The 21,904-nt window shown below is 36.8% G+C and overlaps 2 protein-coding genes across 2 annotated transcripts in view; both read right to left on the reverse strand.

The window, feature by feature from the left end:
* Window positions 1–1,809: 1,809 nt before the first annotated feature.
* Window positions 1,810–9,467, reverse strand: LOC136809369 (uncharacterized). Its single transcript, XM_067065894.1, has 7 exons — window positions 9,136–9,467; window positions 7,290–7,456; window positions 5,461–5,830; window positions 4,757–5,060; window positions 3,830–4,193; window positions 3,160–3,580; window positions 1,810–2,054 (listed from the first exon to the last, which is right to left on the reverse strand). Exons 1-7 carry the CDS (start codon window positions 9,415–9,417, stop codon window positions 1,875–1,877), a joined length of 2,088 nt encoding a protein of 695 aa, XP_066921995.1. The 5' UTR covers window positions 9,418–9,467; the 3' UTR covers window positions 1,810–1,874.
* A 681-nt stretch (window positions 9,468–10,148) lies between these two features.
* LOC136809371 (rapamycin-insensitive companion of mTOR-like) overlaps window positions 10,149–21,904 on the reverse strand; it is a 28,548-nt gene continuing 16,792 nt past the window's right edge. The window contains exons 29-40 of the mRNA XM_067065895.1: window positions 21,675–21,784; window positions 21,021–21,204; window positions 20,502–20,672; window positions 19,565–19,779; window positions 18,331–18,496; window positions 17,151–17,763; window positions 15,757–16,699; window positions 15,096–15,282; window positions 14,471–14,618; window positions 13,885–14,098; window positions 13,297–13,435; window positions 10,149–11,256 (exon numbers count right to left, since the gene is read on the reverse strand). Coding sequence (XP_066921996.1) covers window positions 11,194–11,256; window positions 13,297–13,435; window positions 13,885–14,098; window positions 14,471–14,618; window positions 15,096–15,282; window positions 15,757–16,699; window positions 17,151–17,763; window positions 18,331–18,496; window positions 19,565–19,779; window positions 20,502–20,672; window positions 21,021–21,204; window positions 21,675–21,784 — 3,153 coding nt within the window. The 3' untranslated portion in view covers window positions 10,149–11,193. The remainder of the gene's footprint in view (window positions 11,257–13,296; window positions 13,436–13,884; window positions 14,099–14,470; window positions 14,619–15,095; window positions 15,283–15,756; window positions 16,700–17,150; window positions 17,764–18,330; window positions 18,497–19,564; window positions 19,780–20,501; window positions 20,673–21,020; window positions 21,205–21,674; window positions 21,785–21,904) is intronic.

Genomic DNA, 21,904 nt, shown 5'->3' on the forward strand with positions numbered 1-21,904 from the left:
TATTTTACAGGCCAAACGTGCTTTTTAGGATTAGGTCTTAAAAATAACTAATTTTGCCTTGTATTGTTCAAACCCGGGGTGGGGGGGGGGTGCATCATTGACTTCCAAGACCGAAGGGCTAGACTCGAGACTCCTGGATGGAAAATAAAACTAGTTATTTCCCATCCAGAACACCTGCGCGATGTTTTTACACAAACAGCGCCGGATTGAAACTAAAATCTATCGCTTGATATCAAAAAATGCAGTCCTCAAAAACAAAGAAACCGCTAGATATATATGGCTCGTATATACCCGGCACCCATTTTGCTTAGTTACCCGAAACAAAAGAATTATTCAGGGTTCAAATTGTTCAGCTTTTTACTAATGATTTTCAGATACTTCTGTCAATAAGACTTGAAAAGTTTTATATATGTTAGGAGGAGAATTTTTTAAAAACATGATCAAATTTATTGTGATATCAAAAGCGTTAAAATAATATATTAATTTCATATAAATTTACAAAATGCAAAATTTTAATTTAAAATAAAAATCCTACTTTACTATCATCTAACCTTAAGAGGATTAAATTTCGCGTGGATTAACTTTCGCAAATTTGGCTATTTACAAGAACTTTGGTCCTCGCGAATTCATTATAATAAGGACTTTTTTCCGAAACCCCTAGGAAAACGAAAGAAATTAGTGAAATTTTGTCTTCATGAAAATTTATCCAATTAAGATAAAACAATGAAAAACATTCAGTTCAGAAACCTTCACCCTAAAGCAAAAACCGGCTATGTTTAAAAAGATTTCATGCAATTATGGCGATTTTGGGAACAACGTCAAAAAAGATGGACCGCCCAAATACTAGCAGATACAAATGGGTATAAACACGAGAATACCTTATCGGCAAGAAAAAGATGGGAATGAATTTTGATTTTTGAGGCAAACTTATTCATCAAAACATGTTAGGTTGGAAAATAAATAAAGGTTCATAAGGTAACTAAATCTTTCCTGGGGGGGGGGGTACTAAGTCATTAGGTTTCGGAAGGGGTCAAAATCAAGGAACCTCCTGTATTTTAGCCTGGAGATCCATGCTATGATTTTTTACATGTTTTTTTAATAAGCATAACGCTTATAAGCGTATGAAGGCTCAGATTTGCAGAATTCCTAAGCATAACATGAGAATATATGTCAGCCTAAAATATTTTTCAAGTGGTAATTTTTATCTGTTTTTGTTTCATTTTTATCTGGTTTGGTAGAGGTCAAGTAAAAAATAAGACATTATTCCACGGCTAGCTACATTCCACTGCTCCCAAAATCTGAACAAATCTTTTACAAAATTTCTGAAATTTCATTAAAAAACTTGGCTCGGGGTGAATCATAAGCATAATTCTTAAGCATATAATAAGCATAAACTATGCCTGGATGCTTTGAGAACTTAAGCATACACGAGCCTGACCAAGGGGCATACACTTGCTTATATAAAAAAAACATGTATTCTAGATACTATACTGATGGCGAAATATATAGCAGGGTTTGGGCTGAGAGCAGTCGCTGCTGAGAGTTTGAATTTCCCAGATCCTAATAACGGTTGAAAACATAGCCAATCAAATTTTGTTATTCTTTTACTGGTCACGCTGTCTTAGAGAAAGTGTAAGTTTCGAAATTTGTTTTTTTTTTAGTAAGTGAGGACAGCGCTAAATTCGAATTTCCCACTGTAATGAAATAAGATTTTAAGGTTTTTACGACTCTTAGCGGGATTTTGAAAGCCCGAGAAAGGCCGCCTGAAGGGGCGGCACACACACTCTATTTGACTTGTATTTTTCCCCGAACCAAATTTTGACAGATTAAAAAAAAAACAATAAAAAAAGCAAAATCAACTGACCAGATGAACCTCATTTTAGTGAGGTTAGGAATTTTAATCGTTCAAAAGTTTTCCAATCACAAATACCATCCGTTCGGTGGAACGTCTCCTCTGATTGTTGAAATCTCTGCAAACATTTTTGAAGAATTTTTGTACATTGGCCATCTCGAGGTAGCATTGGGCTGTAAAAGTTTAATCTTCCCAAGTAATCCTGTCAAAAAAGAGTACGATACACATGATACAAAACGAGTTAAAAAACTTTACTTCCCAATTCAGGAGATTTCAACCGGCGATGCAACATCGTCCCCGTGTATCCCATGCTTTTGACGTTACTGATTGACGCCAGAGAATACCCTGGTGTTGGCTGATGCAAGCCCCCCTCAGAGGGGGAACTTCTCAAAATAATACGTCATAAAAAAATCTGACGTTACAAAACTACACTGTAATGCAATGGTTTCAAATCCAGGAACAAATGAAATCTGTCGTTTTGTTTTTGAATTACGTAGGCGCTCGAAAATCCGACAATGCCAAAATGCCAAGGGGATTATCTAGCGCTACCAGTATACCCTGAGTATCAGAGGTTAAATTTTCAAAAAATATATTAACCTCTGAAGACAAATAATAGAAATTTTATCGCGCATGTGTCAATCTAATCACTGTACAAAAAATCAAAGATGAAGAGCAAATATTACCATATCACTGTCTAGCAGACTGTATCAGTATGCAGTTTACTATTTACGAATTCCCCAGAAACCTCCAAGTGTAATTGAAATGAGTTTATTTCGAAAGAAATCTTTTATGTAATCCCCAAATGTAAAACAGTAATTACTAAACTTTTAATTATGGAAATGTCACTTTAATTGAATCGAAATAATAGACAGACTTTATGTTATGATTCTCTATCACTGACTCTTTTTACAAAGCATTGATGACTTTTTGTAGGTTGTGTTTTCAACGACGGGAATAAAAATATCAACTTTGAACCTCATCCAAGATCTTGGATGGTCGTCATGGTTACTCTTGTCTTCGTTGATTGTGCGCTGAATAGAATCTCGATTCATCGGCACAGCGTCAATATATGATTTTGACCTGTGCTATTCACGGTACTACCAGTAAGCACCAAAAAGCTGATAATACGCAGGGAACGAGGTTGCCAGTGGTGTGATTATTCCAACTGATCAGATGTCTTTAATTCGGGAGAGAGGAGTGGTCCTGGAAACCTGCCCTATTGCACTGTCACCAAACTATAAACGCCGTTCTTAAAATGATAACATTACTCGGCTATGAATGAACTTAATGATCAATAATTTTCAAACCTGGATTTCGAGAACAATTTTCTTCAAAGAAATGTCAATTGGTTTTCCACTTTCGTACCCAGACTCTCTGCTGGATGATGTGAAAAGTTGTTCGCTTGATTTTTCATTGGCTTCGCGCACGTCGAAAATAGTTTCTACCGATACATTACCAAGACATGTGTCAAGAAAATGCAGCGTCGAAAATTTCATCAATTCTGACCAATCCTCTTGAACGCTTGTGAATGTGATATACTTTTGTGCATTGTCAGTAGAAATCAAAGGTACTAAACCACACGGGAGTTTTACAAGAGAAATGTTTTTAAAACAGTTTATGCGAAAATATCGAGCCAAAATTTCCGAGTTGCATCTTTCTGATAGTTTGATTGGATGTAAGCATACCACATGGTCTGTTGAAGAAGGTTTTAATCCAAAGCGAAGCGTCCTAAAAAATGAGTGAATTATGTGAAAATTGTACAAGAAAAACTAAGAACAGAACATTCAATACTTTCTCACAAGAAGCCTTCTCTTAGAAGGGTTGTTCAACCGTGCTTTTGACCAAAAAGTTGGCACAAAATCCTTTCGAAAATATTTCTGAGGGTGATTAAAAGGTTTTTCTCCGTTAAGAGATTGGCCTTCTTTAAACTAGAAACTCGAAGATAATAAAAAGTTAGGTCAAAAAACATTTTCTCACCTGGAGGAATCACGTATCATATCTAGATTTGTTGCATACTGGTAACCTTCTAACACATATTCCTCGTCCACAAGTTTGAAAAGGCGTCCGTCTCGCTCACAAAGTGTTCGCGCGACATTCACATCAGGGAGAAGTAAATATGTCGGTTGGTCAGGTGTTGACTCTATAACTCCACTATCAAGCGAGTCCATACTATCTAGCCTCTTTATGTATTCAGCTGCCATTTCCAGGCTAGATAAATAATAGCCTGTCTCCGAGAGCATGTAGTTTGGATTTGAGAAAGCTTTAAGGTACTGGATATCCCAACAGAGATCTGGAACAGAGGCTTGTATCGTGATGTAAACCCAAATGTCGATGAATTCATCTGTAAGGGAAGAAAGGGAGAAATTATTAACAAGGTCTTCACGAGTTTGTGTAACGAGTACCAAATGGCTAGGGTATCAAAAGCTATCATCATATTTTTCTTTTTCGTAAAAGAAAACGAAAAACGTGAAGCTATCCTTGTGTTCCCGAAATAGGGCCAGCCTACTTCTCAATTTTAATACAGTTGACCAAACCACTTTTCAGCTGAGTGGACTAATATTTAAGTTCGAATTAGAGAAAGTTTAGTGTATCATCATTTTGTCTCTTCATTCATAAACTCAAAAGAACAGGGCTGGTTAGGGCAATTAATAGTAGCGAGTTTTCTGTATGTGTTTTTCTGCAACAGAGACATCAAGCTTCTGATTTGTCGACATCCTGACCGACTGAAGACGACGGTAAACAAGCGTTTTTACCGTCGTCGATCTTGCGGGACAGAACTGTGGGTTATTCCAAATCGCTTCAGTCACTCAAAAGCCGTCCTCAAAAGTGCAAATACATAAACTCGCTGATTAATCGTATAGGTATCTTCCAGATGGGGAGGCGGTATGACTTATCAAAAGTTACCTGCTCCTGCTACTACTTCTTCATCAGAACACAATTCGTTCATTCGTTTGACCGCGTTCTGTGAAGCCAAAATGATCGAGCGTAGTTTTTGCGTAGGTAATTTCACTAGGCTGATCTCACGTAACTTAGAGATTGCATCGTGATACGGGACAAGGCTGTGATCAATATAACAAGCCTGTATTCCAAGGTCCTTTTGAGATTTGCTTCTTAGTTCAAGGTATTGATGTTTCATGATGACGTCATCAGGATGATGTTTTTGGATGCAGTCATAAACGTGTGGAATCAAGTGGCTTTCGATAATTGCCTGCAAGAGAGGTCATAAAGTGGATCCTACAATGGGACGATAAGCGTAGGGTGTAAATTCGGTTAAGGTCACTTGAGGTTTGAAACCAAACCAGATTCAATGACTGTTTGTCGTGAGTTCCATCGAATACGAGTTGAGGTAAATCACACACACGTTTAAAAAAAGATGCCAATCGAATACGATTGACGCTCTCTTATTTGATTTTTTAGGGGAATTGTATTTTCATCGAATATGGGAGTGTAACGAAAAATAGAGCGTCTAATATGAGAGTTTCTTATTGAAAATGGCTTTCAATAATATCGAGAAATGGATGAATCAGATAGCAAAACCTCGAATAAGAGAGCGTCAACACATCAAAATCAGGCAATAACAGTGATTGCATGATAAAGCTGGTACTTACGAAAATCTGATCTCGACTTAAATCGCTACGATTTATCCCGCTTCGCCTCATGTGCCCAAACTTATTCATCACGTGCTCCACTAAAGCCCCTACAAATTGTTGGTACATCGAGTCCAAATCATCTGCAAACTCGTTTTCCCAACAATACGCAATAAAATGACGTGATCTCTCAGCTTCAAACGTGTTTGCATCAATGTGGGTCACTTTACTGATATGAAGAGTGAAGTCAGCGTCAACCAGCGGATCACGTTCTAAATAGAATAATGTTTGCGAGCGTATCCTTGACGACGAGGTCGCAGCGTTTTGTGAGTTTCGGCGCGCCATGGAGAACGTTCTAGTTTTTTCTTCTTCGATGAATTTACTGCGATACCTGGGAAAATGTGAAGGAAGATGGAATCTTCAAATTTTCATTTTTTATGGAGCGCCTCTTTTTTCCTAAGAAAATATGACCAGTGGTGTACTTTTTGGGTCACATTTTGTGAGGCTTGACCCAATGAAACTTTTTTTAAGGAACCACTTCGACCCACTTGATTTCAAGCCCCGAAGAGGCTAGATCAGAAACTCCTGGGTGAGAAATGGAGCCACTTTTTTCCCATCCAAAACACGTGACCCGTGTTTTTCACGTAAAAAAAAAAATATATGTAGGCAAACTTAAGACTTCACTTTTTCTTGCTTGAGAAAGGTTAAAAAGGCAACTCTCTAGCTCCTTCGGGGTTTCAAACACATTCCTTTGACCCCATCAAGACATCATGTTTAAAACTAGGGCAAGAAAGGGCAAGAAATACGACCTTGTATACGTCAAAAAGTTATCAATCACACGAGAATAACAACAAGATGGAACAAAATGACGACCAAAATATCACCGGCTGGTGTCTAGCGAACATGCGAAAAAGAAAAATAACATTTTCAAAATAATTACTTTTCCAGGAAACGTGAAATTTCCGAGTGAATGTTATATTCATTCCAGTAGGCAAAGCGAAACTTCACTAAACCTACGCAGGTGTATTCCCGAATTGAAGTGATCAACTTCAACACACGACTAATGAAACGTGAATTTAAGTTTAAATAGTGAAACTTCAAATTAAACTATAGATCTAAAACTAGATTTTTGAAGTAACAGTCACTGCCTTATTGGTGACTAAATTCTTCCTCAATTAAGAAAGATTTGTTCTCTTCTGTCAAATAAATTCAGTGCAATCGTCCTGGTTGAAAAAAAGACCGCTGAATCTAATCTGCATTGGAAAAGACATCTAACATATCCCCCTAAACAATGGAAATAAATAAAAATAAAAATAATTTGTCTCGGTTCTTCATTTAATTCCCACTGGGGAAAAAATTCTCACTAGCCAGCGAGACAAGAGGAAGTATCTTTTCAACAAATAAAATTGAGCTAGGGAAAAGAGTATGTTGTTAACTGTTAACAGGACTCAAATCTCCATTTAACATATACCAATCAAAGCTATCTAGTATTACGTTACCCGATTTTAAAGTCTTTAACTTTAGTTAGAAAGTATCAACACCCAACAGGGTATATCTGATAGCTAGAGTCGAAACTCCTAAGTAGGTTTTTGCCATTTATTTTCTACATAAGCACGGTCCAAGTGGCTTTCAAATAAACGCAGGATTGAAAGTAACATTTATTGCCACAATTTGAAAAAAAGGTGCTAGATTGAATCCGTCATCCGAAATCTTCACATTTTCTTGTTTTGGAAAGGTTGAAGATTGGCCACTACATAGCCTTGAAACTCAACGGTGAAACTCCACTTAAACACAAGTCACATATCTGAATTTGCATTAAAGAATTTCTAAGAGAGACGAGCATTACATACTTGATTTTCTTGCTGAGCATTTCCAAGACTTGAGATTGAAGTGCGTGAAGTTTGGGGTTGGTTCTGCTCCATTCTTGATACGATTGTACTGTGTAATCTACCGGACATGATTCGTCCCCATTCTCCTTGCTGATCACGTGGTCAAGTTTCTTGAGGATCGAAGTAACCTTTTAAGGGAAAGAAGAACATAGAATCGTGGTAGACAACTCTCCAATGCAGGGCCCTCAGCGGTTGCTTTAATACTTGAATGGGTTACGTTTGTATTTCCGTCGCGTGAATATAGAAGAAAAATAAGAACCGTACGGTTAAATCGTAAAATATTTCACAATTAACAAAATCCACGTGAATTAAAGTTGAACCTCCAATTAGCGGATACCAACGGGGAATAGTGTTTGAGTCCGCTAATAAGAAGTGTCCGCCTTTTAGAAACTTCTCTGCTCTAATTTTGGTCCGAAGTGCTTTTCTAGAGACACTAGGACACGAAGAATAAGAGAATGATTATTCAAATTCAGCAATTCATTTTTTATGAATCATTGTAGTCTCGAAGTCCCTGTAATTTATCATTTTTATGACGTTATTTTGACCTCCGCTAATTGGAGGGTCCGCTAATTGAGTGTCCACCTTTCTTAAACTTTTTCATGAGGATTTGACTAGGAAATGGCCGGGGGAAATAGAGTTGTCCGCTATCAGAGGAATCCGCCTTTTAGAGCGTCCGTTAATTGGAGGTTTTACTGTGTTTCTTTTCTCCCAAATCTTATGTAACTTTCACTGACCTAGCCTGAATCGCACACCTTAATAAATTAATAAAGAGCACGAATCCGTTAGTGTATGTCAGCAATCAATGCCCTGTATTATTTAGAAAATTTATTTTTCAAACACTCGGAGAGATTGTTTCCTTAGAGTTGTTCTTCAGAAACTTACTTTAATTCAAGTAAAACTACAATGAAAACATTTCGAAATTAAGACAACAAAGTGCGAAAAAGGTTTCACAATTCGCACAATTCATTTTTTCTGTATTTTCTATCGGAGAGATTGATTCCTCAGAGTTGTTGCTCAGACACTTTTACTTTAATTCAAGTAAAACTACAGTGAGAAAACAACATTTCGAAATTTAGGCAAAAAGTGCGAAAAAGGTTTCATAATATCATATAGCGCAAACTTATCTTTATCGGCTGTTACCTTATTAATCTCCAATAATCACATCTTCAAAAGTTAAAAGAGAAAACTTAAAGTCAAAATCCTCTTGAGGTCCCGAGGAAAAATGTATCGAGTTATCAGCTCATTTTCGCATATTATCTACCTTATTGGAACTAACTTTTGCGGGAATTAATTTTAGCGTTTTTCGCGGTTTGAACCCGTGAAAAATTTTGAGAGTTAAAAACTGCGAAAATTAATTCTCGCGAAACAATTTTTTTCAATTCTATGGAAAAATTTGAAAAATCCCTAGAAAAATGAAAGAAATTTGTTCATAAAAGGGCAAAACCGCGAAAATTAAAACCCGCGAAAATTACAGAATGAAAAAGACCGCGAAAATTAAAACCCGCGAAATCCAATTTTTTCGAATATTCTTTTTCGACGGGAAAATTAGTTCCCACGAAAATTTGTTCCAATAAGGTAGATTGTTGTTACTCCAATACACTTCAAATCACTTCATTTTTTTAATATGCCAGTCTTCCTTTTTCTCAACAAAAAATAAAATAAAATAATAATTTTTCCAAATCATTTTTTGTTGTAGAAATTGGGACAGCGAAGATCTGTAAGATGTATGTAGAATTCAACCAAAGTCACTTTTCCTTCCTATATTTTAATAGTGGGGGCATCTAGTGGAATTAAACCTAACCTTTACCTTACTGGACTGTATTGACAAAATCTTTATGTATAAAACCAAAATTGATTGATCGAGTTTAAAAATTTGGTCTCGATCATCTTTCATTTGACTCTCCATTCGTCTCAATGAGTCAGCTGTTGACCATGACTCCATCATCCAAACTGTTTTCAATTCTCCACCATGGCGACTGATGTCTCGATTACTCAATTTTTCTTTTAATATATCATTTTGGGTCAACAAGTCAAATTCCAGATCCTGAAATCGTTTGTATTCGGTAGAACACGTATTGTCAGTCGCCATTATTTGGTCATATTTTTTTTTGTCATTTTTATTTCTAATTTTGTTCTGAAAATAAGGAAAAGCAAATTTAAAATGTTAAAAGACCACCATTCCCTTTCGTCAAGGGCCTTTTGTCTTCCAATTTAGAGCTGCAATCATTAGAATAATTTCAGAATTAGGAAAAACTCAATGAGGCTCGATTCAGATAAAAAAAAACAGCTCTAAGAACAATTCAGTCAACAACTGAAGCATTCTTACTGATTATTTCAAAATTGTTCTAAATATGCATTTTTCACTCAAAAATATCAGCATTCTCTTATTCGTGTCTAAAATCTGAGCCTCACATTGTTCTCTCCTCCTTCCATGTTGAAATGGTCCACATAAAAACCATCATACACGTTTTTTAATAAGAACGAACTATATAAGAACATAAGGCTTCGATGGCCAAAATGTTAAGAACAAGTTAATAACATTTTAAGACTTTTTGGACTCTAAAACACCCGATTTCGTAGGAAAACGAAAAAAATACCCACGAAATAGTGAAATTAAGAACATGTTAAGAACATTGCGGTGAGACTTGAAACTCAAAAAGTTAATAACATCAGAAGGCTTCGAAAATTTTGGATGTTCTTATAAAAAACTTGTAGACTAAACATCCGTCTTCCAAATAATATCAAAAGCTTCCTCAAAAAAAATTATTCGACCCCGTACAACTTCAGTTAAGACAGAATAGAAAGAAAGGAGGCAATTCATGCAATATAAGGTCCTTCTTTTATTTTAGCACGATAGGAAAAAATTACTCACAAATTAGTCGACCTTGGTGACACTTAGACACACAAAAGACCAATGACCCGAAACTTAAAAAATATATAAAGTCTGGATAACAATTTTATAAATAGAAAAAACTCTGAATTGAAAAATAACAGAAAATATACAACAAACACTATTTATGAGGTATAATTATAATTAATTAAAGTTATTTATCTCATTATCATCATCATCACCATTATGAATTAACTAAACAAAATTTTGGGATAGTTGAACATCTACGAGAAAGAGTTATACACACGCAAACAAGTTAAACTCCCACCAGACATCTGACTCTAAGCAGGAGCAGGATGAGATTCAATAAAAAAGACCGAAAAGCCTTAGAGGAGGGAGTCCTGTAAGCCCGAGTAATAATATTCCGAACTTCCCGAGTATTGACTCTTACTTTCCGAGTAATAACTCGCACTTCATATTTTGTATTAGTTCAACAAATTGTTCAATAAATTAAACGCTTTGAGTGAATTTATTTTAAAAGGATGAATTAAAAATCTACCTAGTAACTTCTCTTCACTGTACATAATATATAAATTGCAATCTATCATATCAAAAATCCTCGCCCGTATGAAAAGAGGCAAGGGAGTAAAGTGGAATGGGTCCTACTTAAAACCATCCAATCTTTTAAATTACATAAACATATTAAAATAGAGTAAAATATAATTCTAAATCTCTCATTATTCTTACCATTTTAAGGAGGGGGGGAAAACGGAAAAAATTTGTACAAAGGATAAATAAATAATCGTGGCATAGATCAATAATTTCAAAGAATTTTAGTATTTATCACCTATTAGAGTATTAGTAGACTTAAAAATATTAAAAACGTTCAGCGAGAGGGGAATCTCCTCGTTCATTCACAACAAGCTGAACGCATCAACCCAAACACAAAATCTGCAAAGATAATCCACTTTGAATCACCTTTCCAACAAAACAAACTAATAATTGTAGTATCAACTAAGTGTTGCACAACTTTTATTAGTTTTTACTTTCTTCGTAAATCAAAGGCCGGCCAAGAACCATATCTGCTGATTCGATAACCTAGTGAACATGAAAAGAAATTTAGTTAAGAATTTCTCGAGTACCATACTCGTCGAGTCGATTCGGTTCGAAAAGTTATACCATGAAGGTAATAAAGATATAGATGGAGAGAAAACGTCTCGGTAATGATCTAAAATGGTCGTTGAAATCTTTTATAAATCTATTCAAAGCGGCTTTTCTTTGATGTACCATCATTGGAAGCAAAAAACATAAATTTATTAATTTATAAGAACAGAAAGAGACTGTTTGGTTGATTTTGAAAAACTTAATTTTGCCGAAAATCCTTGTTAAAATGCGATTCGAAATAGTTTCAACTGATGTAAGACTAAAAGAGTATATTAATTTCATAAGGACACATTTTTGGGCTGGCATTTTGTTAACATTGAGAGTCGCATCACATTATCATTGAAAGTTTCTTAACTTAAAATCTTCACGTCTAAGTGGGCAGCGGTTTTCATACTCTGACAAAATGATCGATACAAGGTTCCTAATTGTAACACGTAATTCTTTTTTAGATCTATCGATGGCTTTATGGGCAGCTTCCCCTAGAAGTTTGGAGTATTGTGCTTATTATGTGAAGGTTTTTCAATTTTTCATGACAACTGATGACAAGGCTATTATATTTCAATATACTTGTTAAAAATATAATGTCTTTTCATTCATCTTAAATATTCCCACGAGTATACCCAAAATTAATCATCTTATTCCCAAAGCAACCAAACGAGCTGTTTGCTTCCGATGATAAATCAGAATAGAACAAAAGGCATTGACTCTCCATCTATATTTTTATTACCTCCATGGTTATACTAAATCCAGGCTCTACACTCTAGAACACCTGATAAAATGGCAAAAGCGTTGAATTGCCTGACAAGGAAGTTGTTGAAAGTATCTTTTGCGAAGGTAAAAAATCACAAAGATTCGAATGTCGATAATAGCGAAATTCAGACCACTCCTTCCACATAAAAAGATTTTTCAGTTGTTAAGTGAGTGAGCCGCTAAAACGAGGCGGAAGTACGACAAGATCGAAATTCAGCTGTTCTCTCCCATTAATCCCAAATGACTTGAATCATATTCCTCCCCAGAGAGGAGAGGAAGAACACAATGCAGGGCGAAGGATAAAACCACCACTCGAGGCACCTTTCTGTAGAACCGAGCGTTATCGTGCCTCTTTCTTTCCTTTTTGCATAAATGAATGGAATAACCTCGGAGATCATATACGAAATCTTCCCACTATTAAGTCTTTTAAGCAAGCAATTCTCCGATTTCTCAGACCCAGTGCCAACTCAGTTTTTAGAGCTAGTGACAGGGCGCTGTTCTCCTTAACCGATTAAGGGTTGGTTTCAGTCATCTTTGTGAGCATAAGTTTAGGCATAATTTTGCAGACACAGTTGACCCTTTCTGCAACTGTCGACAAAATTCAGTAGAAACAACACAACATTTTTTGATGCATTGCTCTGATTATTCTAACGACAGACTTTTGATGTTTGACAGCCTTCTTCAACTTAACACAATCTTGTTCCCATTTAATCCCAAAACATTGTGTAGAATACTTCTTTACGGCGACCCCGAGTTTAGCATTGTCCAAAATCATGATATTTTAAGCATAACGATAAAATTCATCTGTGATACTAGCCGTTTTGGGGGACCGTTATTCTATAGTCTTTTACTCTAACTGCTCTCCTAGCTCTTTTTGTTTTGTTTTTCATTTTTGTTTTTATCCTCTGTAGTTAGTTTTTTTTCTCCATTTATTAATCATTATTGCTCATTTTGTTAGCTTATTTTGGGTTTCTTCCTCCTGGCGGTATGATCTGATGGTCCTTTTGCGGGAGGTTAGGAACTTTAGTTTTGTACTATTGGGTTCTTACCTAATCTTTACTTCCTTGACTTTTTATTCATTTTTATTCATTTTTATTATTACTCAGAACTCAGTAATTACAGTCTAATGTTTTTTCTTATTTTTGACACTTTTAGCCTCTATATTGTTTTTAAAAACAGAGTGCAGGACCTGTGTGCTAGCCTGGTTAAATCAAAATGACCTACCACTTGATAGTCGACACCTTCAAATAACTTTTGAATGAATCTTCGAATAGCCATACGAAAACTGAACATGCCCAAGATCTCCGCCACTTGAGAATATAAACACAAATCACGAAACGCCCAAGGGTGTCGCCCGTGTAAACTGAAAAATAAAACGAAATCAGTTAAATGAAATCAGTTAAATGAAATCAGAATTACAGATAGGGGACGCATAGTTAGAACTTCATCTGAGTGTGGTTTGGCCACTTCAAGAAGCTTTTTGATAATCACTCCCATTGAACAAGAGTACAAATGAAAATTTCTAAAAGGCTTCAGTCATTAATTACCACCCTGGTAGAAACTGAGTTTAAGGGCTAGAGAGAAATCTTCAACCTTTCGCAAGCAAGAAAAAGTGCAGCATTAAGATTATCGCCGCATTTAAAAACTTTGTTTGTTCTAGATGGGAAATAAGTGACTTTATTTCCCATCCAGGAGTTTCGGATCTAGCCCCTTCGGGGCTTTAAAAGCAATGGTTATAACTTAGATGTCAATATGGATGGTATCAAGGCGAAGTTTTTGTGATGTTTCTTAATTTTTTGAGAGTTCACTTACGCTATAATTTCCTGTTGTGTGTTTTTGGAAGCGACCGCACTACTCAAGTTGGCGACCAGTCTCAACACATCTTTTCGAATATTGTTTTTCATTTTCGGGGAAAGTTCGGAATCTCGTCCTGAGCTTTCGGAATCTTCGTCTGCAGTAGCGTCCTCTTTACTCGATGATCTCGATTTCGATCGAATAGAAATATCCGATTCACTTCGTTCTTTACCTGGAAGTATTAACAATTTTATTTAAGCGCCTCTACGCTTATTAGAGGAAATAAGGTATTTTACGGTCGTCTTTGCATATGGAGAAGAGACACATATGATCCATAGAATCAACCACGCAGCTCTACTTAAGTATACTTCGGGCTTTTTAGAGGCCCAATTTAAACGCTCGTCCACCGCACAGGCCCCATATTTTCAAACGTTCAACCAATAGAAACCCAAGGTATTCATCTAAGGACAAGTATGCAAAGTTTAGCCGAATTCGGTTATTTATGAAGTTTGCCGGGAAGTATTTCGGACAGACGCAGAAAAAAATTAGCCTTTTAACTTTCTGTTGAGAAACACGACTCAACAGAATGCTCGAGCAACCATACCTTCAGGGATCGGAGCATAGTTGATTTGACAACAAAGACATTTTTCTTTGATGTGTTTGAAATTTTTATCGAATGTTTGTATGTTATTTACTTCGGTGAAGTCGATGAAATTGTCCGCCCATGAACCCACATAATTGTATTGTTTCACCTAAAAGAAGAAATAACCAATGGGTATAATCGGCATAATCACAAAGACGAGTAGAAAATATAATAAGCTATTAAAGTCAAGGAAGAGAAAGTCCAAAACACCAGGACAAAGTGGTAATTTATACTAGTAATCGTATGGTTTGGAGTGCAATTAACGACAAAACATACGATTCCGAGGTGATCATCAGTAAATAATCATTAGTAAATCATAGTTTTTTTAGAAAAAGGGACAAAGGGACAAAAGTGTCCCCCCGCCGAAGAGTACAAAAAGTGGTAATAGTGCAATTAACGATTAATCGCACTCCTCTAAACCAATCAGATTCGAGTAATTTTGCACGGCTGACGATTAATATCGGGAATAGGGATAGAAGTAGGTCCATTTGTCACAAAAAAGAAGACCTTTCCCTTACATTTGTTTACGAACTTATTATCTCGACAGATTAAAGTGGTTGGTAACTGAATGACTACAAAAACTTACACTAAAAAAATCGGGTAAATCTCTTGGTAGCGCACGTCCGATATAGTCTTCCGTTGGGGCGGACGTACGTTGTAGGTCGAAAGATGAGGAGACGAGAAGTTGTTTACGCGTAATGACGGGAACACTTGCACGGCGTTGATGGTTTGACGCTTCCATGAGACGACGGTATTGACTTACGAAACCACGACTAAAACATCACAAAGTTTTTGTTTTGAAATTAATCAGCATTTTAAGCTAACAAAGCAAAATACAGAAAATACAGTTAAAGGGAAAGCCCCCTCCCTCACCCTGGTACGACTGTCAGAGAAAAGGTGCAGTCAGAGAAAATGACGAAGGAGTATCTGGGAAGTTAAGGGTGTATTTTTCAAAATAGCAAAAATGCATTGTAATGGTTTGAATTTCACCCTGTAAGGGTGTGATTCTAAAAGCCAATTTTTCGCCAATTTTTTCGCAGTTGGTAAACTCACTGCCCCCTCGGGGAAAAAGCTAAGCATTAAAAAAACAAACCGCAGCTCTCAGATTATATACCCATCCAGGGTCTGAAAAAAGTGTTATATTGGTACAGAACTATATATGCTTTAAATCTACAATCATATGGGATTGAATAGAAGTCAATTACAAAGCAATTTTCTGTATCAAATGTAGCAAGCGACGTCTTTACCTTCCAAACCTGCGTTTGTCAGAAGCCGCCAAATGTCTTTTCAAATTCCAATCCAATTCTTTTTTGAACGATCTCTGCTTCTTCAACGATTGCCATGCAGTGTATCCAAACGCCCCTTCTCGAGATAAGGGTGATCCAGAGCGGGCGCTTTTTGGACTAACGCCCAAAGAAACATTACTACCACCTCTAACACGTTTCACCATACGAGAACGCGCCCCAGGCGTGTAGCCATAGTCCGATAAAATACTATTGGAACGCCCATGTTCAGAAGTGTCGGAAGTCTCAGATCGGGATTTTTTCCGATTTCCCGATTTCTTATAATTCTTTTTCCCGTTTTCACCTTCCTGACTACTCATACTACCAGTTAAAGAATTGGAAATAACACCTAAGCCCGGATCACTGCCTGCCCGCATCGAGTTCCGATTAACAGATTTATTCTGTTGAGTGCCGGAAAAACTAGCACTACGGGGTGACCGGGTTTCTTGAATAATCCGTGCACCGTCTTCCGTAAGAGAGATACTCCGGATACGTGATTCGTCTAACGAAACATCGTTCATATTAACCGGACTTTGAGTTGAGTTCCGGAAATCTTCACTAAAAGATATGCGCATGCCCGGGTCAGTATTTCTCGTCCTTTGTTGTAGAGGAGGGCGTTCGTCCGCCAAAGTACCCTCAATGGATATATTAACAGTCTTGATATCATTTTCTGGGTATTTTTCCTCTCGTATAGGTTTCAAAGGCTCGCTATTCTCAATCGTGTATGATCTAGCATTAGTGTACTCAGGCGGTTGTGATGTATTGACGTCAACTACGACTTGATGCTGTTGTACACTTTGTTGTTCAGTGGCCTGGGTCGGAGAGGTAGAGGGTTGGGACGAGTTGGTCAGGGGGACTGGGGAAAGGTTGGCCTCGATTGTATCATCTTCTTCATCTGGGACCTCCCCTGTGAAAATAAAAACAAAAAATTAATTGATGTTCGTAACTTTTTGCTCAAAACAAAAATAATTAGGTGAGAATTTTCACAGGACTAAACCACTGAACATTTTAGACCCCTTGTTTTAATAGATATCAAGTGAAGAACTGTTTTAGTGATTTTATTAAAAAATGTAGCTTATAACGTCAGCGAATTGTTCCTCAAAACGAGAAAGCTATCTTGGTTACCTTTTCACAGCTATGTATTATTGAAATATCGCGTCAAAATAAGGAACTTGGTCAAAATAAAACACTTTAGGTATCAAAAAATCTTTTATTTCATAACTTGATAAAATCACGAGGAAATCAATTTCAATGTGTTAAAACCTCTAACTATTAGCTGGCTATTTTTGGATGATTTTAACGAGAAAATATTCGTTGAAAAAAATATTTTTTGTTGTCTTTTAAGCTTTCAAACTTACCGAGATAAATACCACAGCTATCAAATAATTCTTTCGTTTTGCCAATCTGTGATGACATACTTGGACTTTGATAAGGAGGCGGTTGCATGAAATGTTCGGCCGGAATTTTACCGGAAAGAAAAGGGGCAAAATCCTCGAAAGTATCTAGTTTCTCTTCCGCCAGGGTGGTAGTATCTGAGGGCGTCGGTTCATCACCCAAATATATTCCACCAGCGTTCTCCATACTATTCATGGGGCCTTTCGTGTTATAATTCAAACGATCTAACCCGGCTAAGAAACCCTCGTCATGTTTTTCATACATAAACCCACGACTGTCAATATCGAAAAATTTCGTCCGAACGTTCGATTCGGGCGGCCGCTCGGTCATCGCTGCCATGTCTTGGAAAAACCTACTCTCGTCGCTAACAGGTGTTTTGGATTTTTTTCCTTTCTTCTTATCAGAATCCCCATAAACGTATACTTTATAATCGAAGGGGTCTTGCTCGATACCAAATTCATCATTTTGTAACTCTTCACCGAGGTAAATACCGCCAAATTTTTCGGGTTGCGTGGGAACGATTTCTGCTTGTGACGTCGTGTTGTCTGGTTCGTCTGCCCCGTTGCCCGCTCCCTCCTGTCGAAACGAAAGTCAGGTGGAAAGAAGGTTAAGCGAGAGGCTACTAAGAGCCTATATCATTTCGCATGGAAATTTTGAGCACGGTGAAGTAAAGGAGGTAGACTAGGTTCTAGAGCCAAAATGTCAACAAAGAAAACAACGTCAAAACAAATATAGAAAACAATACTAAAGTCTGTCTCAATATAACCTACAGCGTTAATTACAGCACAGGAAATTGATTTTTTATCTTCTTCATTTTTCGTCATCATTTTCCAAATTTTCTTGATTTTTTTCTATTTTGTAACATTTCCCCAATATTCCGCTCTTGGATATCTTTTCAACAAGCATTAAACCGCTTTTAAATTCAAATTCTATCAAAAGCAAAAGTTATAGCCTTTTTTGTCTCTGCTGCAAATAATATTGAGACAGACTATTAACACCAAGCCTGTATTGCCACAACTTGACGTTTGGTGGTGGATTGTCCTAGTCGTAATTTCTTACTTATAACGTTTTTTAATAATTTCTTATGTCAATGGTATCAGCGTTAAAGCATCTGAAGCGTTGAAGCATTTTTAAAAAGAATACCTCTTCATCTTCGGAAAGGTCTGGGTCATAAACATACGCAATATCCGGTTCCATTACCGGCCAATCTACCGTACACTTATGCCGAACAGAATCCCATCCCAAATACTCCAGCTTCTCTGCACCAATCGATGTGCTACCAACCAAACCGAGAACGTAAAAACATGTCCTGTTGGGAAAATGAAAAAGAAAGAATCGGTTGGTTTACAGTGTTGCAACCAGCTTAAGTTAATCTGAAGGCTTGTTATTTGGACGGAAATTTCGGATTTTCGGAAAAGTTGCAACACTGGGTTCATAAGGTGGGGAAAATTGATTGAATGAATGAATATGGTTGAACAACTGATGTCAAAAATGTATGTTTGATATTGGTTCGACTGATTCGCAGACACCGATCAATTGATCGACCTTCCCTTTTTTCACTTTACCACTTTTTAAAACCCTAAAGAACATTTTTGGTAAAATCATTCTTTCTTAGCTTCAAGAAACACTTGGTCGAGCCAGTATCTTCATTTGCTTGGATACCATAAATAGGTTCCACAAGAATAGCCAGTTTTTCGTGCTACACTTGTGACCGCTAATAGGAAAGTTGAGCGGCGCACACCGAAACATTTTAGCAATTTTGGGTATTTGAAAGTTTTTCAGAATTTAAAGGTCGGGCCTGGTCGGGCGAGGAATGCAGTTTCAGTACTTCCACTTTGATTCATTGTTTTTTCGATTTGGGGGGGTCTTAAGTCTAATGTTAAAACTCTACTTCTGAACTGTACTTCAAAGCACTTGCGGTTTTAAAGTTTTAAGGGAATTCCCCTTTTGTGCCAAATATTTCGGCGCCGAAAAGTATAAAATTGTGACAGGAAATCTCTCACCAAGTAACGCGCTCCTTTTCAGCAACCAATAGAAATGGCCGCCTCATCTTTTTGAGCCCGATCGAGGTCATAAAAAGACATACTTTAGGTGTACAAACTTTCGCGAGAAGAAGCTTTCGCAAAGTCGAAAAATCGCGAAATTTACGACATTTACTTTCGTGAATTTGAGGAAAAAATGTTTTTCGCGAGCATAAACTTTATCGAATCGTTTGATAAAAATAAGATTTTTCGAATGAAAATTGCCTAAAAAGTGAAAAATATATCCGATAGAGATGGTTACTCTTCGACAAGGCCAAAATTCGCGAAAATCGTGAAAATCGCGAAAGTTTCTGCTCGCGAAAGTTTGTACGCCTAAAGTATACAAAATTACTTACCCTCGAACAGAGAGGACGTCCGAATTGGAAGCCATGGAAACAATCACATCCAACAAAGAAGGACTCTCATCTTCAGAACCATTATCATCATCAATATCAAGCGTTGCACATGGTCCTATCGAATCGTCTAATATGCTGACGTTAGCGGTAGCGGTGGTGGTGGTTAGGGGCGGCAATGGTGAATGAGAAGGATCGTCCATTAGCTCAATGGTAACCTAGAGATTAAAATGTGGTACATTTATCTCTGCCTTTTAGAACTCGAAAGATATGAATTATCCAGAACGTGATTAACGTAAATTTGATAACCTTTTGCTATGCTCATTTTTTTATAGATATATGCGAAAGGAAGATGCTCGATATGACACGCCTAATCCAGCTTATACTTCAACCGGGCAATTTTCTTTGATTTCATAAAGCCAAAGTTTTAAAATTGGTTTTTCTTAGAAAACAATCGACAATATAGTATATTATCTATGTTTGAAAAATACCATCATATCATCAGCCATCTCCAGCATGTCTGAAAGGTTTAGCCTCGTTTCGGTGCTAATACTCTTCTTATGGCCCCGAAAAACAAAATAAAAAACTTTCTAATTTTGAATCCCCGAGACGGAGAAACCTTCGTTAAGATCGAATGCTTCGAATTCGAATCTCTATTTAATTGGAAGTAATTAGATTCCCAGTTCGAGTTTGAATTACCGAAAATCAAGTAACATAATTGTTCATTACTGACAGAAGAAATCGAATTCATTTGAAACGTGCTTCTTCCAAATTTAGAGGTAAAAAATATTTTTCCATAACTTGTACACAAGTCGTAAATCCGAAAACAAAGCGGTAGAAAGAATGGATGAAGGATTGATGAAAGAGACATAACTCATCGGTAGAATAGCCGTTTCAAAAATGAGGGTTAAACAGATGGAGAGAATTTTTTTATACCGACCTCGCCATTTTCAGCATTGATGACGTCACAATTGTCTTTTTCTTCATTCATACGCTTGATGTCATCCTCTTGAACGACCACCACGTCACTTTGACAGAAAGATGAACTTCGCGACGGAATGTCGTACGATAACGCAAAGTTGATACCGACACGTGTTGACATCACGTGTCCCTGTGATTAAATTATAGTGTTGTGTTTTAGCAAGTTAGTTTGAGAATTATCTTTTTGAGTTTCTTTATATAAAGGCCGCTGCACTTTTTAAATTTACGCCATTTTAGGTGCAGCGCTCTTTAGAGGCCGGGATAAATATAGGAAGAACGTAAAGTGCGGCTGCCATCTTAGAGAATGTTACACCTTATACATCACATATATATCTATTTGAAGTAATTCGAACTTGGTCAACTTGAACCGAATTTCCTTTTTGCTTGCTTGACAGGGTATCTTTTTCACTTAAGTACTGGACCTAAGTTCACTAAGTCAAGTAAACTATTGGAAATGAAAGTCAGCGCTACATCTTACCATAGCCCATAAAGCAGCTTTGAGTTGAAAGATATCTTCAAAAGTATCAGTGTTCGCTTGGACGATTGTGTCTACAGCTTCACTAATCAAATTCTCTTCTTCCAATAGATCCAATCCATCCTGGTGACGTGCTAGTTCGCCGTACAGGTGAGGGAGAACGTACACATTCTTGCGTTTTATCAATCTGAGGTATAGGAAACAAAACGGAATACAAATCATTAAATTGACAAATCAATAAAGTAACATGCATCTGCAAAATGTGATTTTGTTAGAGTTGAGAGTGTATGTAGAAAAATGGTATTGGTGTAAAGCGACATGTTTTTGTAGTCTTTGGTCAGCCCTTGTAACACCAAATGGAAAAGCAGAGGTAATAAATAAATAATCCTGTCACTTTTTCCAGGAGTCCAAATTACACGTTTTCCAGAGTTTTCCATAGTTGGATTGAAAACACCCATAGAGAGCTGGAAAGAGAACTATACAGTGACCGACGGCTGAGTAATTGACGTGTATGCGTCGAAATCAGAGTTTCGAGGTTTGAGTTTCCTCGCTCATAAACAATCAAGCCGGACGACCGTAGTGCCCATTAAAACAATCGACGGTTCATCCAAAAGATTACTATTATTATATCAATTCTTTCTTAAGAGTCTTTATTACCTGTTGTTCGATCGTCGAATATATCCTCCTTGTGCAGCTTGTTTTTCGTACGAACTTAATGATTCAGCTATTTCCAGTTCAATCCACGTTACATATTCTTTATTGTAATTCTAAAGAAAATAGAACGATCACTGCAACAAAAATATTTTCATGTTCTTGAAGTAAGAAAGAGATTCTGAAATTCTTCTGTGAAATTTTACAAACTCATCGGCATAACTCAAATTCAAAAT

This window comes from Clytia hemisphaerica, unplaced genomic scaffold (assembly GCF_902728285.1).
Source record: "Clytia hemisphaerica strain Z4C2 unplaced genomic scaffold, Clytia hemisphaerica genome assembly, whole genome shotgun sequence".
NCBI classification, from domain to species: domain Eukaryota; kingdom Metazoa; phylum Cnidaria; class Hydrozoa; order Leptothecata; family Clytiidae; genus Clytia; species Clytia hemisphaerica.

Coding starts and splice junctions, on each gene's coding strand:
- LOC136809369 (XM_067065894.1), bottom strand. CDS start 9,417: ATGGCGACTGACAATACGTGTTCTACCGAATACAAACGATTTCAGGAT. Junction 7,457..9,135: donor TGTCAATACAGTCCAGTAAG/GTAAAGGTTAGG, acceptor TTCCCTTAAAAG/GTTACTTCGATCCTCAAGAA. Junction 5,061..5,460: donor TAAGTCGAGATCAGATTTTC/GTAAGTACCAGC, acceptor CCTCTCTTGCAG/GCAATTATCGAAAGCCACTT.